General features: G+C 42.2%; 1 protein-coding gene across 3 annotated transcripts in view; it reads left to right on the forward strand.

Annotated features, from left to right (window-relative positions):
- Positions 1-11,126, forward strand: part of USF3 (upstream transcription factor family member 3) — a 48,692-nt gene extending 37,566 nt beyond the window's left edge. For all 3 annotated transcript variants that reach the window (XM_035000152.1, XM_035000151.1, XM_035000153.1), the window contains one exon: positions 1,049-11,126. In XM_035000152.1, coding sequence (XP_034856043.1) covers positions 1,049-7,491 — 6,443 coding nt within the window. In that variant the 3' untranslated portion in view covers positions 7,492-11,126. The remainder of the gene's footprint in view (positions 1-1,048) is intronic.
- The last annotated feature ends 4,681 nt before the right edge of the window (positions 11,127-15,807 follow it).

A 15,807-nucleotide genomic window follows, 5' to 3' on the forward strand; every position in this document is an offset into this window, starting at 1 on the left:
GGCGAGGGGAGACTATCTACCACTGTGGCAAGACAGGTGGGATGTGTAGGGTCACAGAGCATAAATACCAGCACCCAAGGCTGCCCCAATTGTAGGATCTGTGGGTGAAGTTCTCCCCCTTCAGAAACAGTAGGGGTGTGACAGTAGTGTATGTGCCTTGGCCCTACCAAGGAAAATTCAAGTTCTGTTATTGATGCTTTCTTTGGTGCTCTACTACTTTACTTTTACACATTCTACTTGGGCTCTGTTGTTTCAAAGAGTAAAATAGAAGGGAGTTTATTTATTTTATTTTATTTTTAAAAGATTTTATTTATTTGACAGAGAGAGAGGGAGAGCACAAGCAGGTGGAGGGGCAGAGGGAGAGAGAGAAGCAGACTCCCTGCTGAGCAGGGAGCCCGACGCGGGACTCGATCCCGGGCCCCTGGGATCATGACCTGAGCTGAAGGCAGACCTTAACCCACTGAGCCACCCAGGTGCCCCTAGAAGGGAGTTTAAAGCCATTTGTAAAAGAGACTATTACCACCACAAGTAGTGTTCGCTGTTACAGCATTTAAATGCTATTATATTGATATTCAGTGTTATTTTCCTAACATGTTACCATGATATCAGTATGTCTTCCCTTCTTTTACCTTTGTAGCTGCCCTATTGGGAATTTTTGAATTGGGAATTTTGAAATTTCTACATTGTGAGTAATTTCTGACCTTTGGGTTGTTGACCCTTAATGATACATTTTTTTTTTAAATATAATTTTATTATGTTACGTTAGTCAGCATACAGTACATCATTAGTTTTTGATGTAGTGATCCATGCTTCATTGTTTTCGTATAACACCCAGTGCTCCATTCTTTAAAAAGGATTCAGTAGAGGCTTGATACACCACTGTAAAAAGGAGAAGGAATTTGCTTTAGAAAAGAACTGAAGATTCTCAGTTGAGGTATTTAGAAATACTAGAATTATAATTCAGTAGTTAGCACACAGCTTTTTCTTAAGTTACCATAAATACTGACATTAACAGGTAATTGTTTCATTTCTATTTTTAATATTGTAGCTGAAGAAATTAAAAAGCTACGTAAACAACTGGAAGAAATTCAAAAAGAAAATGGCCGATATATTGAGTTACTGAAAGCAAATGACATATGCCTATATGATGACCCCACAATCCACTGGAAAGGAAATCTTAAAAACTCAAAGGTCTCTGTTGTTATTCCCAGTGATCAGGTTCAGAAAAATATCATTGTTTATTCCAACGGGAGTCAGCCTGGTGGACAGAGCCCGGGAACAGCTGTTCAGGGGATAACCTTCAATGTTGGTCATAATCTACAAAAGCAAACCGCCAATGTGGTACCAGTACAGAGGGCTTGCAATCTGGCGACTCCTGGGTCTATTTCTGGAGTTTACCCTGCTGAAAACAAGCCGTGGCGTCAGACCACAGTTTCTGCCCTGGCTGCCAACCAGCCTGTTCCTCTTTGTCTTCCTGCTACCATTTCTGCTCAGAACATTCTCGCGCTTTCCACCTCCGAAAGCGAATCAAGTGTGCTTGGTGCCACCAGCGGCTCACTGATCGCTGTTCCCGTTGGGCCCGAACCCCGCCACCATCGGTCCTTGCACACATGTGTAAATGATAAAAAATCTCCTGAAAATAAGAATGGGCAAGAGAGCCCCAGATCAGTGAAGAAGACAGTCCCCGGTACCACAAGCATCCCCACCACCTCCTCGGTGACTGCCGCAAACGTGCACCATGGAAGCAAGTCCTGCCCGAGCATACAGGATTTCAGAGATGATTTTCAAACCACCTTTGTCGTTTCAGTTACCACCACGGTCTGCTCCCAGCCTCCCAGGTCTGTAGGTGATTCTTGTCCAGCGAGCATTAGCAAGGGTGCAGACTTGGCAGGTGTTACCGCAGTGGTGGCCCCCTCTGCCCCTGGAGGAGGGAAGACCACCACTCCCGTAAGCACTCTCTCTGCAACCCCTTTGGACAGTAGTTGGACTCTTTCTTGTTCTTTGCCTTCTTCAAGTATTAGCGCTTCAGATTTAAAAAACATGAATAGCCTTACCCGGATTTCCTCCGCTGGAAACACACAGACCACATGGACTACTTTGCAACTGGCGGGAAACACTATTCAGCCCTTAAGCCAGACACCTTCTTCTGCTGTGACTCCGGTAGTAAATGAGTCTGGTCCCAGCCCTACCACAACCAACCATGGTAGACACGTCGCTACAGGCATCAACTTGAGTAATTCCTTCCCAGCAGATGGGCAGGCGGTTGAGCAAGTAGTTGTAACCTTGCCTTCTTGCCCGTCTTTACCTATGCAGCCACTGATTGCCCAACCACAAGTTAAATCTCAGCCTCCAAAAAATATCCTTCCTTTGAATTCAGCGATGCAGGTTATTCAGATGGCTCAGCCCGTTGGGTCGGCTGTGAATGCAGCGCCAGCTAATCAAAATGTTATCATTCTTCAGCCCCCCAGCACTACCCCTTGCCCAACGGTGATGAGAGCAGAGGTTCCCAACCAAACAGTAGGTCAACAGATAGTGATCATACAGGCAGCTAATCAGAACCCCTTGCCGCTCCTCTCGGCTCCACCTCCTGGTTCTGTTCGACTCCCGGTCAATGGAGCCAGTGCTCTAATAGGGTCTAATAATTCAGTGCAAAATGTTTCGACCCCACAGACTTTTGGAGGAAAGCATCTTGTCCATATATTACCGAGACCTTCATCTTTATCAACATCTAGTTCAACACAAACTTTTTCTGTTACCATGTCAAATCAACAACAGCCTCAAACCATTTCTTTAAATGGACAGCTCTTTGCTTTGCAGCCTGTGATGTCCTCACCAGGAACTACAAATCAATCCCCTATGCAAATTATCCAACCCACCACCAGCGAAGATCCAAATACCAATGTTGCCCTGAATACGTTTGGAGCTTTGGCCAGCCTCAATCAAAGCATATCACAGATGGCTGGGCAAAGCTGTGTACAGTTGTCTATTAGCCAGCCTGCCAATCCTCCAACTGCTGCAAATAGTCAGACCACCCCAGTTAACTGTGTTTCGTTAACAACAACTGTAGCATCTCCCATAACAACGGATAATTCAGCCACACTACCCAATACTTACAATCTAGTAACTACTCCCTCAATGAACACCGTAGCTTGTTTACCTAATGTGAAGTCAAAAAGGTTGAATAAGAAGCCAGGTGCCAAGAAACACTTAGCAGCTAACAAGTCAGCATGCCCCCTGAATCCAGTCAGAGACGTGGGCAAGTTAGACTGCCCCAGCACTGAAGCCCCCGCAGAGCCATCATGTAATGATGGACTGCTGGAAAGCCTCCCTGTTGTGTTACCATCTGTTGCCGTGTGCCAGGCAAATAGCGTAAGTGTTTCTGGTTCACATTCTGTGGATGTTCTGAATTCTGAATCAGTGATACCTGAATCTGTACCCAGATCTAAGTCAGCAGAAGAGACTAGCTCACCCTCCCAGGAATCTGTAGCAAGTGAACATTTTGTCATGGCCCCAGCAAAATCCAAAGATTCTGCCCCCATTTTGCAAAGAGAGACATCTCAGGATAAGCCACCAACTAGTTTGGCATTGTCAGATGCTGCCAAATCCTGCACTTCGGCCAACGTGTTGATTCCATCTCCAAGTGATCCCCGCACTTTGGTTTCTCAGGTTTCTGGTCTGTCATCTACCGCTAGCACTGCAAGTACCGACTGTGTTTCCGAGGTAGAGATCATTGCTGAACCTTGCCGGGTGGAGCAGGATTCATCTGCTACGATGCAAACGACAGGTCTCTTAAAGGGGCAAGGTTTGACTGCACTGCTCTCTGGTCTCGCTAAAGAGAAAGACCCTCAGAAATTGTCTCTTCCAGTCCAGGTGGACCATCCTGACTTTTCTTCGGAACATTCTAAAATAGTTGATTCAGGTGTCGATTTACATCCCAAACAGGAGCTCTTACTGATGAACAGTGACGATAGAGACCCCGGACCGCATCACTCCTGTGTCCCCGATCCGGAGGTTATCAGTGGTTCCTTGCTTGTCAGCAGGCAGGCCGACTCTCCCATGTCAACCAGCTCCGGGAGCAGTCGTAGTTTCTCGGTGGCATCCATGCTTCCTGAAACGGCTAGAGAGGATGTCACCAGCAGTACGACGACGAATACATGTGACAGCTGTACCTTTGTAGAGCAAACGGACATCGTCGCTCTTGCGGCAAGAGCTATTTTTGATCAGGACAGCCTGGAGAAGGGAAGAGCCGGCAGCCAGGCTGACATGAGGGAAGTTACTTCGAAGCCTTCCGATGCGCCACCTTTAGAGGGGGACCAGCCTTTCAAAGCACAGCTGTCCAAAGAGGGTGGCGCAGGACAGGCAGAAGTGACACCAAGTGAATTTAATTCTCAGGATTCGACTGAAGCCACGGTGGATCGGCCCCTTGGGAAACCAAGTTGCTCTGTAGGAATTAAAACATCAAATGCCTCCTTACAGGTTTCCACCTCTCAGCCACCTAGCATCACCAGTTTGAGTGTGAATAATCTCATCCACCAGAGCGGCATCAGCCATCCTCTGGTCAGCTGTGCCGGGATGTCCCAAGCTTCAGAGCAAACGACTGTTCCTGCCACGGTTAACCTGACGGTGGCATCTAGCTCCTACACCAGTCAGCCTCCTGGAGTGCCTCTGATGACCGACTATCCCCAGGAACAGCTGAATACCATTACTGGCACCCTCCCAAATCCACAGATCCAAGAGCCGCTCTTAAAGCCAAGTCAGGAAAGCCGCAAAGACTCTGCTAAGCGTGCTGTCCAAGATGACCTTCTGTTGTCTTCAGCTAAACGTCAAAAGCACTGTCCGCCAGCCCTGAGGCTTGAGGCTATGTCCCTGATGAGCCGAACTCCGGACGGCATTTCTGATCAGGCTCAGATGATGGTCAGTCAGCTCCCTCCCGACTCTGCGAGCTCTGCGGTGCCTATCAGCAACCCAGCCCATGGAGACGGCCTTACGCGATTATTCCCAGCTAGTAACAATTTTGTGGCCCCCGCACTGAGGCCGACGGAAGTCCAGTGCACTTCTCAGAACTCGGTGGCCGAGCAGCAGCCAACGCAGGCCAGTCAACACCTCCAGGCCCTGCAACAGCATGTCCCAGCCCAGGGGGTAGCCCACCTGCATAGTAACCACCTCTACTTAAAGCAGCAACACCAAGTGGGGCAGTTACGAGAGAGGCATCATTTATATCAGCTGCAGCATCACGTACCTCACGCCGAGAGCTCTGTCCTCTCTCAGCCCCATAATGTCCACCAGCAGAGGACTCTACAGCAGGAAGTTCAGATGCAGAAAAAGAGGAGTCTTGTGCAGGGCACTCAGGCCTCGCAGCTTTCCTTGCAACCAAAGCACCACGGAACTGAGCAGTCCCGCCCCAAGAGCGGGCAGCCACATCCCCACCATCAGCAGATGCAGCAGCAGATGCAGCAACACTTTGGAAGTTCCCAGCCAGAGAAGAGCTGTGAAAACCCTTCAACTAGCCGGAACCACCATAACCATCCCCAGAACCATCTCAATCAAGATATGATGCACCAGCAGCCGGATGTTGGAAGCAGGCAGCAAGGTTCAGGGGTTTCTTCGGAACATGTATCTGGGCACAATCCGATGCAGAGGCTTTTGACATCGAGAGGCATAGAGCAGCAAATGGTGTCCCAGCCAAGTATTGTGACTAGACCTTCAGACATGACGTGTACTCCACACAGGCCGGAGAGAAATAGAGTTTCAAGTTACTCTGCTGAGGCCCTCATTGGAAAGACATCTTCTAATTCAGAGCAGAGAATGGGCATATCGATTCAGGGTTCCAGAGTTTCGGATCAGCTTGAAATGAGAAGCTATCTTGATGTTCCCAGGAATAAGAGTTTAGCCATTCACAATATGCAGGGTCGCGTGGACCATCCCGTTGCCTCGGATATCCGCCTTTCTGACTGTCAGACATTTAAACCAAGTGGAGCCAGTCAGCAGCCCCCGAGTAATTTCGAAGTACAATCGTCAAGAAATAATGAAATAGGAAACCCTGTATCATCACTGAGGAGCATGCAGTCGCAGGCTTTTCGAATTAGTCAAAACCCCGGTGCACCACCAGTTGACCGCCAAAAGAGATTACCTTATCCACCAGTTCAGAGTATCCCAACAGGAAATGCCATCCCACCGAGGGACAGTGAAAATACATGCCACCAGAGTTTCATGCAGAGCTTACTTGCCCCTCACCTTGGTGATCAGGTCCTTGGAAGCCAGAGATCACTCTCAGAACATCAGAGGAACACACAGTGTGGTCCGTCCTCTGCAATTGAATATAATTGTCCCCCAACTCATGAAAGTGTCCATATTAGAAGAGAGAGTGAGAGTCAGAACAGGGAAAGCTGTGACATGTCCCTGGGTGCAATTAACACCAGGAACAGCACCTTGAATATTCCTTTCTCAAGTTCTTCTTCTTCAGGAGATATTCAAGGTCGAAACACAAGTCCCAATGTTTCTGTACAGAAGTCCAATCCCATGAGGATAACTGACAGTCATGGGACCAAGGGCCACATGAACCCTCCAGCCACAACCAACATGCATGGTGTTGCAAGGCCAGCTCTGCCCCATCCGTCCGTGTCTCACGGAAATGCTGAGCAAGGGCCTCCAGTACGTCCCACTAATTCTTCAGTTCCCCAGCGATCGAGGCATCCCTTGCAAGACAGCAGTGGTTCCAAAATTCGTCAGCCTGAGAGGAATCGTTCTGGAAACCAAAGACACAGTAATGTCTTTGATCCAAGTCTTCCCCATCTTCCTCTTTCTACTAGTGGTAGTATGATTCTTGGACGCCAGCAGCCTCCTACAGACAAGAGAGGAAGTATTGTTCGTTTCATGCCCGATAGCCCACAGGTACCTAACGATAATTCAGCGCCTGACCAGCATACACTATCACAAAATTTCGGTTTTCCTTTTATTCCCGAGGGTGGCATGAATCCACCGATAAATGCTAATACTTCTTTCATTCCACAGGTTACTCAGCCTAGTGCCACTCGAACGCCAGCCCTCATCCCTGTAGACCCCCAAAATACTCTACCCTCCTTCTATCCCCCGTACTCTCCTGCTCATCCTACACTGTCCAATGATATTTCCATCCCCTATTTTTCCAATCAGATGTTCTCAAATCCTAGCACTGAGAAAGTAAACAGTGGAAGCCTAAATAACCGATTTGGATCAATTCTGTCTCCTCCCAGACCTGTCGGTTTTGCTCAACCAAGTTTTCCTCTGCTCCCTGATATGCCGCCAATGCACATGACCAACTCTCATTTGTCCAACTTTAACATGACATCTTTGTTTCCAGAAATAGCTACAGCTCTTCCTGATGGCTCGGCAATGTCACCTTTGCTTACGATAGCAAACTCCTCTGCCTCCGACTCTTCCAAGCAGTCCTCAAACAGACCTGCCCACAATATAAGCCATATTTTAGGTCATGACTGCAGTTCAGCTGTTTAAATACTGATAGACTAAATGTACATGTATTGGCTGAGACTACAGATGTGTTTGTGTGTGCATGCACACAATGCACATGGAGCAGGAGATCGTGTGTGTGTGTGTATGTCTGTGTTTGTATAATCAATTTCCAGTTACCTTCTGAATGTAGGGAAGTCACGCCAGAGATGATGCGAATCATGGGTTGTCAAAAACAAATTATCTTTCATTTTTAACTGCACAGTGTGCTTTTTAAATTTTCTGAGTGGAGCTAGATTTTCAAGTTTGATTTGTAATCTTATATTCCATAAATGCTAGTCAGCTGGAAGTTGGGGGAGATCGTTTTGGCATGTGCTGGGTAGTAGTAGGAAAGAACCTAGATTTTAAACTTGATTGTTGATCATTTGTAAAGTAGATACTTGAGATAGTTGAATTGCTCTCCAAAAATCCAGATACTTCGATACAATGTAGTGGCTCAGCACCAAATGCTTGGCCAATGTCAGCATCTAGAACAGTTTCTTACCCGTGGCAGGTGTTGAGTTAATATGGAATGAATGTCCATGGTTAAAGTCAAGCAGTTAGCAAATAAATGAGTTGTTTAATCAGCCTTCATTCCCAAGGTTTGGTTTAGGTAGAGGCTTCTTTCTTAATTATAACAATTCTTCAATTATCTGAACTTAATGTCTTGTTCTTCACATTAGAGAGCCATTTTATCTTTTAATTGTGCCAAGATCCTAGAATGCAAAGGTCTTCCTTACTTAGCCTTAAAAATAGCAATCTAAAAAGCAAAGTACATAGACATTCTCCATTTTGTGCTTGCATTTTGCATCAGGTCTTAAGGATAAAAGCGGTTGTATTGCAGAGTTTTGCTTGTGTTCAGTTAAAGATTGTTGTTTCATCAATTGAATTTTGTTTTAGTATTCTCTCTTCATTCTGTTCATTTGATCCTGAAATAATTTCTGTTATATTTGTTTAATCATTAGGGGCTGCTTAGTAAATAGTGTGTTTGGAATCTACACAATTATTTGAGCCTTACTTTTTAAATATTTCTGAGCAGAGTCTTAAGCTCTGTCAGTATTTTCACTTACTGATATTTATATTTAAAATATGGCATTGTATGTTACATTATTACCCTTCATAGTAGAATTATAATGAGAAGATGAATTTGTTCATGATTTCTCCTGATGGTGGATGTGAAATGGTGCTTCAGAAAATTGTCTTTGTATATGTCCATGTGTGTATGTGTGTGTGCGCGCGCGTGTGTGTGTGTGTGTACACATAGATTTTAAAGTATAAACTGGTCCTTTAAAAATTGGCCTGCCATCTGGAAATGGAAATTGTGACCTGAGACCCGCTGAAGTATTGGAAAACTTGATGTCAGGGTTTTTAAAAGCCCCTTCGAAGTAAATTATGTACACACACACATACACACACGTGCTAATATATTGAATTTTGAAAACTTAAAACCTATGAAAACAACCATATATACTCATATTCTCAAACCTGTTATTTGCTGTTGTTATATTCTGCCAAATAGAGGATGGAGTGGAAGAGATACATATAAGTGGTTCTGTCTGCTCTGTTAATAAAGTGAACCCAAGGACCAGCATTTTATCTTATTTTTTTCCTCCTTGAAAATGCCTCCTCAGGCTGGGTCAGAGTAGTGAACTCTGGTGAATACCTCTTGTGAAGACTCAGTAAAAGGGTCATGTGTGCCTCTTGAACTGTATTTACCAAACCTTCCTCCCTCTTCCTGCTGCCCACTGAAGCAGCCTCCTGGGGGCAAAAAAAAAAATGTAAACAAGAAAAGCTTCTATATTTTCTCCTTCAAAATGGTCATGGCGAAGAATAGGAGTTACTTCAGTAAGACAGCAGATAAACACAGTAGGTTAACACTTTTAATTGGGAAGAAAGTGAGATTCATGGCTTGTTTTTTAATTACCTTAACTGAGTTTTAAGTTATAACATTCAGGTTTTTCTCTGTACTTGAAAGGTCCAACCTGCCAATTTCAAGAAGGATAGTGTTCGGTATGTTTGGCTCTTCTTCCTCCCTCCCTCTCCCTGTCGCTCTCTCTGTCTTTCACATACACATACAAATGCACGCACGCACAGCGCGGCGGCCGTTGAGTTCTGGAGAACTGGGCACTGTTCGATATAATTAGAACTACGATAACAGGCTAAGGAGAAGATCAATTTGACCATTGCAATAGAAAGGCCTCAAAGCCTGGTACTTTCCGCTGTTTCTCTGTTGCACTGATTTTCTTATTCTGCTCAGCCCTGTTCAGAGATAGCATTTACGTTTTTCAGAGCTTTCATTCCAAGCACATCTTACTTTGATCCCAAATGAGCCTCTACCCTTAAGGAAAGCTTATTTGACCATCTGAAGAAAGATGTGACCATCTGCAAATAATTTGGCTCCTGCTTACATGTAGCTCTAATTATCTTACAGACGTGTGTATATATGTAATGATCATTGTATATATGGACTCAATTCTGAAAGTGTTCAGAGTACAGTAACCTTACTTGATTTAAAAGCACGAGTGTATGAAATTTATCAGCAGTATATTAAGTATTTGATAATCAGAGCTACATGATTTTGGGGAGGAAATTTATTATTTAACATGTACCAATTGATATAATTTTTGGCAACGGTGTGGCAGGAAACAGTCAATTTGGTTATAGTAAATTTAATGTTATTCTTGGGTTGCTAATATTGGACTATAGAATGTAAGACCATTTCCACAAATAATTTTGTAATTTCTGGAAATACACAAACCCATATATACAAATGTATGAATTGCAAATGAGAGTCACTAATTAAATTATTTCTATCCCTCTTTTAGTGTTGTTGATCGCATAGAATCAGAGAAAGTGGTTGATTCCTGTAAACATTTAACATGGTAATTTCTAATGAGGTGAAAAATTTCAGATTTCTCATCATGTATACATTTTTAATGTATCAATCATGGATAAAAGAAATCAAGTTTGATGTCATTGGTTTTTTTTGGTGTATACCGATTGGGGATATTTTATGCCATTTCAGGAAATTTATTTTTATTTATATTGTAAGACCTTTTGGAGGAACCAGGGATGGCACCTTTTTTCTAAGTAAGGTGTGATATTCCACAGTGATCATGCTTTATAAAATTTAACCTATTAGAACTGTGGAAAGAGAAGAATGAGGAGGGAATATTCTTTTGCAGCAATTTCCAGTTACATATCAGGGTGAACTGCAATAAAGATCAACTTTTAAAAATCAGCCTTTTTTTTGGTTTTGTGTTCCTAATCAGCCTTCTTAAAATACAAAATTATTTAAACACTTTAAAGAAAATTCATTTGTTTTGCTCTTGCCTTCTAACATTATACATGTCATGGAGAGGCTAAAATTTATACTCAAGAAAATGTGGAAACACATTTTAATGGGAGTGAAGTTTTAAAAATTTGAGAAAGGGTAAAGACTTACTACTCAACATCTTCTCAGCTTTGTCCTTCGTCTGATCTGTAGGTATCTAGGCTCCTCTTTTCTTCTGTCTGCTCTGTGTGAAACAGGTGGCAGGGAGCCTGCTCATTTCCTTAGGATGATTACTCCTCTTGAAACGTGAAGGTTTGAAAGGTTCATTGGGCCCATCCATCTCTTGGATCATTGTGTGATAGTGAGTCGTGCTCCTAAATCAGTGATTCCCAATTCTTGGCTTTGGGAACAACTGCATCTCCTGTTCTATCGAGGGGCAACAAGAATTTCTTGAAACAAAGTTAGTTCAGAATTAATTTAAAATATTGAATGTGCCATGCAGTTCTGTTCCTTGTTTTGATGAACTTGCTTTCTTCCCATGGGGGAGTTTTAGAAAGCGCAGAGGTGTTACCAAGATCAGATGGCTTTGGATTGATATCTTAGGGATCTGGAAATTGTAATTCTGTTGTCTGTATAAATTCTCCCTTTGCCTGGAGATAATTACCTATGGCTGTGCACATCCAGAGGGCAATAATAATAGCCAAATAGCCTAGTGTGAAGTTAATCTGTGAGTGATGATTTTATAATACCTATATGCAAATTAAAGGCCAGAAATTCGTTTCTTCTTGAAGTACCTTTTTGGCTAAATGCTCCCAACAGAAAAGGGTTCTTTTTTTTTTTTTTTTTTTTTGACTTAACCATATTCTCTCTGCATTCTACATTTCCTGTGTGAGACTGACAGTGTTTTTACCAGAGTCTGTGGGGGACACCAAGTTTAGATTGAGGCAGTCCAGCATGAGGACCTTCTTGGACACAGAGCTTCTAGTTCTGCCCAAATGCCTCTATTCTGGTACTGCACTTTATTTGAAACTGTGCCTCTGGTCCGAAGACCAGCCCTTGGAACATACTACTCACCCACTCCTCTGTTATATAGCAAAGGACCAGCCAGAAGGGTACGTGCCATGTAATCAAACACCTAGAAGACAAGAACAGCTGATGTTTCTCACTGTTGCCTTATCATTCTCTGAGCCATCTTCGATGCCGATCTTGTAAAAAACGTACTATTTAGAAGCAAAACTCCTTTTAAACTCTGAGCTTGTAGGTGGTGGTCATTCAATATCGTTTCCATATTTGCACAAACCCTATCAACTGTAGGGCTCGGGTGCAGGCATGTTTTCAGATGCTTCCGAAACCCGAGCCAACTTCAGTTGAAAGTATTGGCTATAAGACTCAAATTGGTGTTATTTGGGATGATAATCTGCATCATCTGTCATCAGAGATCTCATGAGTCAGAGAACTTGTAATTTAACACTTTTAAAAACGATCATAAGTTGTGGGTTTTTTGCGTGTTTTTTTTTTTTTTTTGGCTCAGTTGTATGTACAGCTCTACACCATACTATGCTATAGGAACTTACAGAGTTTTCTCCATCTCACTCCTTCACTTCTCTGGATCTCTTTATCCCCATCCCTTAAATCTTAAAACCATTTTCATCTGTGGGGTCATCGAGGCACTGGACTTGACTATATTGGTAACCTTTAAGGGATTTGAACTGTTGATCTTCCAAGAAGAAAGGGACCAGACAGTGTTGCTTAAAATGCTGCAGGTGTGTTACTGTGAAGAAAAGATTTGCTTCCATGTTCAGCAGGCCATATATATATATATATATATATATATATATATATATATATATATATATATTCATTTTGGTAAAAATAGGTGGGAAAAATCTGAGAACATAATTACCTTCACAAATTATTTATAGATACACTGGGTGAGAGGCTTACTGTAGGGCAGTCGCCAGAAAAAAACTTAACTGTAGTCTTTCAATAGTGTAATATTTGTATCTATTCCCATGCCAGCAATGTCTGCTGTGTACTGTGTCCTATTACTGTAAATCACCTGGTTTATAATTCTAATGGGAACTAATTTGTTTTGTAACGGAATCCAGAGCAGATATGTATAATACGATCAGGTTTGTCCTACAGTTGTAAATAAGAATAGGTCCTGTTTATTTTGACATCTTTTTACAAATGCATTGTATTAGGGTGTGAATATTCTGAACCATGCTCTTGTTTAAAGTTTTGAAATTTTTATTGGTAAATGTAACATTTTAATGGTTGTAATAATTATTTGTATAGATATGAATATAGTATTTTATTTAAGAAAATAAACTTTGCATTTTTGCATTGGGAATTCTGTCTTTTCTGATCATTGCAGGTGCCGCCTCAAACCTGGTATTAAAACGACTTCTCTTGCATACCAGAGTTTTCTATTCAAGTAATCTTCCAATTTTGCCAAAATGTCTGAAAGTAATACCATGACACAGTTCCCATGGGGAGTGTGTTCCTGATCAAAGAGTCAATCTCAAATAATTTATAATTATGACCAGTGCCATATTGTTCAAGCAAACTATACACCTCTGTACCTATTGTAAAAAGTAAAATTAGAATTTCAGATCTGGAAGAGTATTGAGAGATGATTCAGCTAAACTCACGTATTTATAGTGGAGGAAACTGAAGCACAGAACTTTGGAACAAGAAATGGGTCTTTTATTACAGCTACCCACATCAACTTGGTTACATGGGTTTTTTTGAAGATTTTATTTATTTGAGAGAGAGCACTTGGGAGCAGGGGGAGGAAGGGAGGAGGGGAAGGAGCAGAGGGGGAAGGACAAGCAGACTCGTGCTGAGTGCAGAGCCCAATGCAGGGCTCGATCTCATGACCCTGAAATCATGACCCTGAGATCAGGACCTGAGCCAAAATCAAGACTCAGAAGCTTAACCGACTAAGCCACCCAGGCACCCCCAAATTGGTTACATTTTACAAGCATGAAGTTTGAGGGGGAGAAACAAGTTGCAGGGGAGCTTGAACAGCATAAAGTGATATAAGTTTAAATTCCTATAAATCAAACAATTTATTGTTTAGGGATACCTATAGATGTGATAAAAATTATAAATTAAGGAAATGATAAACCCAAAGTTCAGGATAATGGGTGCTTCTTAGGAAAGGAGGGAGGGGGATTGTATTAAGGAGGGGTTCTTCAAAAGCACTGGTATGTTCCATTGAACTGAATAGTAGATACTCAGTTGTTTATCTCACACCTGAAGTTTTTGTTTTATGAATGAATAAACTACATTCATATATTAAAATGAGGCTTTTAGAGATCATTTATTCCCATATCTCAATAAAGCTGTTCTTTTAAAGGTCTTTCCACATACATACATACATACATAAATGCCTTTCCACAAAGAAAACTTCAAGCCCAAGTGATTTTAGTGAAAAATTCCTCTGAATATTAAAGGAAGAAATAACACTGATCTACCCAAAGTCATGAAATAGAGAAAGAGGAATCACTTACAAACTTGTTTTAGGAAGTTTACATAACCTTGATACCAAACCCGTCACAACTTATAGCAAAAGAATAGGCCAATATTCTTATAGATGTGAATATTCTAAAGAAGATGTCAGCAAACTGCATCTAGCAATTCAAGGAAAGAATTGTGTGTCATGGCCGAACGGAGCTTATTTCAGGAATACAAGGTTAACATTTTAAAATCAATGCACTCACTGTCTCAGAATAAAGGGAAAAAAAAAAAAGACATGGTAACTCAAACAGTTGATAAAATTCAGCATCCATTCATGGTAAAAACTCTAAACAAAATAGGAAGAGAAGGGAACATTTTAAGTGATAAAATATATCTACAAGCCGAACAAAACACCAAAACACAAGACTACAGCTCATATTATACTTAGTGATTTCCCCTGAAGTTAAGAACAAGACAAAGATGATCATTATTTACCAATGTATTCAACACTTTATTGATGTTGCCAGCCCGTGTGTTACCAAAGAATAAAATTACTCACCCAAAACTGTACAATGTTGCTGGCGGGATAAAGGATACAAATATCAAATCATTTTGTTGTACACCAGAAACTCATGTAATAGGTCAATTATATCTCAATAAAAATGGAAAGCTTACTATAAAGCTCCAATACTTAGAACAGTATGATATTGGCACAAGGAAAGATAGTAGACCAATGGGAAGGCAAAGAAATCTCAGAAACAGATTACACATTATAGTCACTTGATTGATGATGAAGATGCCAGTTGCATTTCAGTGAGTGAAAGGTGGTATTTTCAATAAATGGAACTGTAGCAACTGGATATCAGTATGGAGGGGGGAAAATCCTGGGCCTCCTTATTTCACACTATACGCAAAAATTAATTTGAGTTGGGTCACAGACCTAAATGTAAAAGGTAGAACACTACAGCTTCTAGAGTGGTGGTTCTTAAAATGTAGTCGCCAGAACCCCAGGGCTCTCTGAGCCCCTTTTAGGGAATCTGTGAGGTCAAAGTTATTTTTATGATAGTACTAAGGTGTGACACGCCATAACCGTATTGACATTCGCACCAATGGTGCAAAAACATAGGCATGTGAAACTGTTGGTGCTTCAGCACAAATCAAGGCAGTGGTACCGCTACTGTGCTAATAGTCATTGCCTTCCTGGGGCACCTGGGTGGCTCAGTCGGTTAAGCGTCTGCCTTCAGCTCAGGTCATGATCCCGGGGTCCTGGGATCGAGCCCCGCATCGGGCTCCCTGCTCAGCCAGGAGTCTGCTTCTCCCTCTCCCTCTGCTGCTCCCCCTGCCCGTGCTCCTTCTCTCTCTCTCTCAGATAAAATCTTTAAAAAAAACAGTCATTGTATTCCTTTAAAATTTTTTTTATTTGAGTATAGTTGACACACGATGTTACATTAGTTTCAGGTGTACAACATAGTGATTCAATTTCTTTTTACATTACTCTATGCTTGCCACAAGTGTAGCTACCATCTGTCACCATACAATGCTATTTCAGTACCACTGACTATATTCCCTATGTTTTACCTCTT

This window comes from Mirounga leonina, unplaced genomic scaffold, assembly GCF_011800145.1.
Source record: "Mirounga leonina isolate KUSES-001 unplaced genomic scaffold, KU_Mleo_1.0 Mir_115, whole genome shotgun sequence".
Lineage (NCBI taxonomy): Eukaryota > Metazoa > Chordata > Mammalia > Carnivora > Phocidae > Mirounga > Mirounga leonina.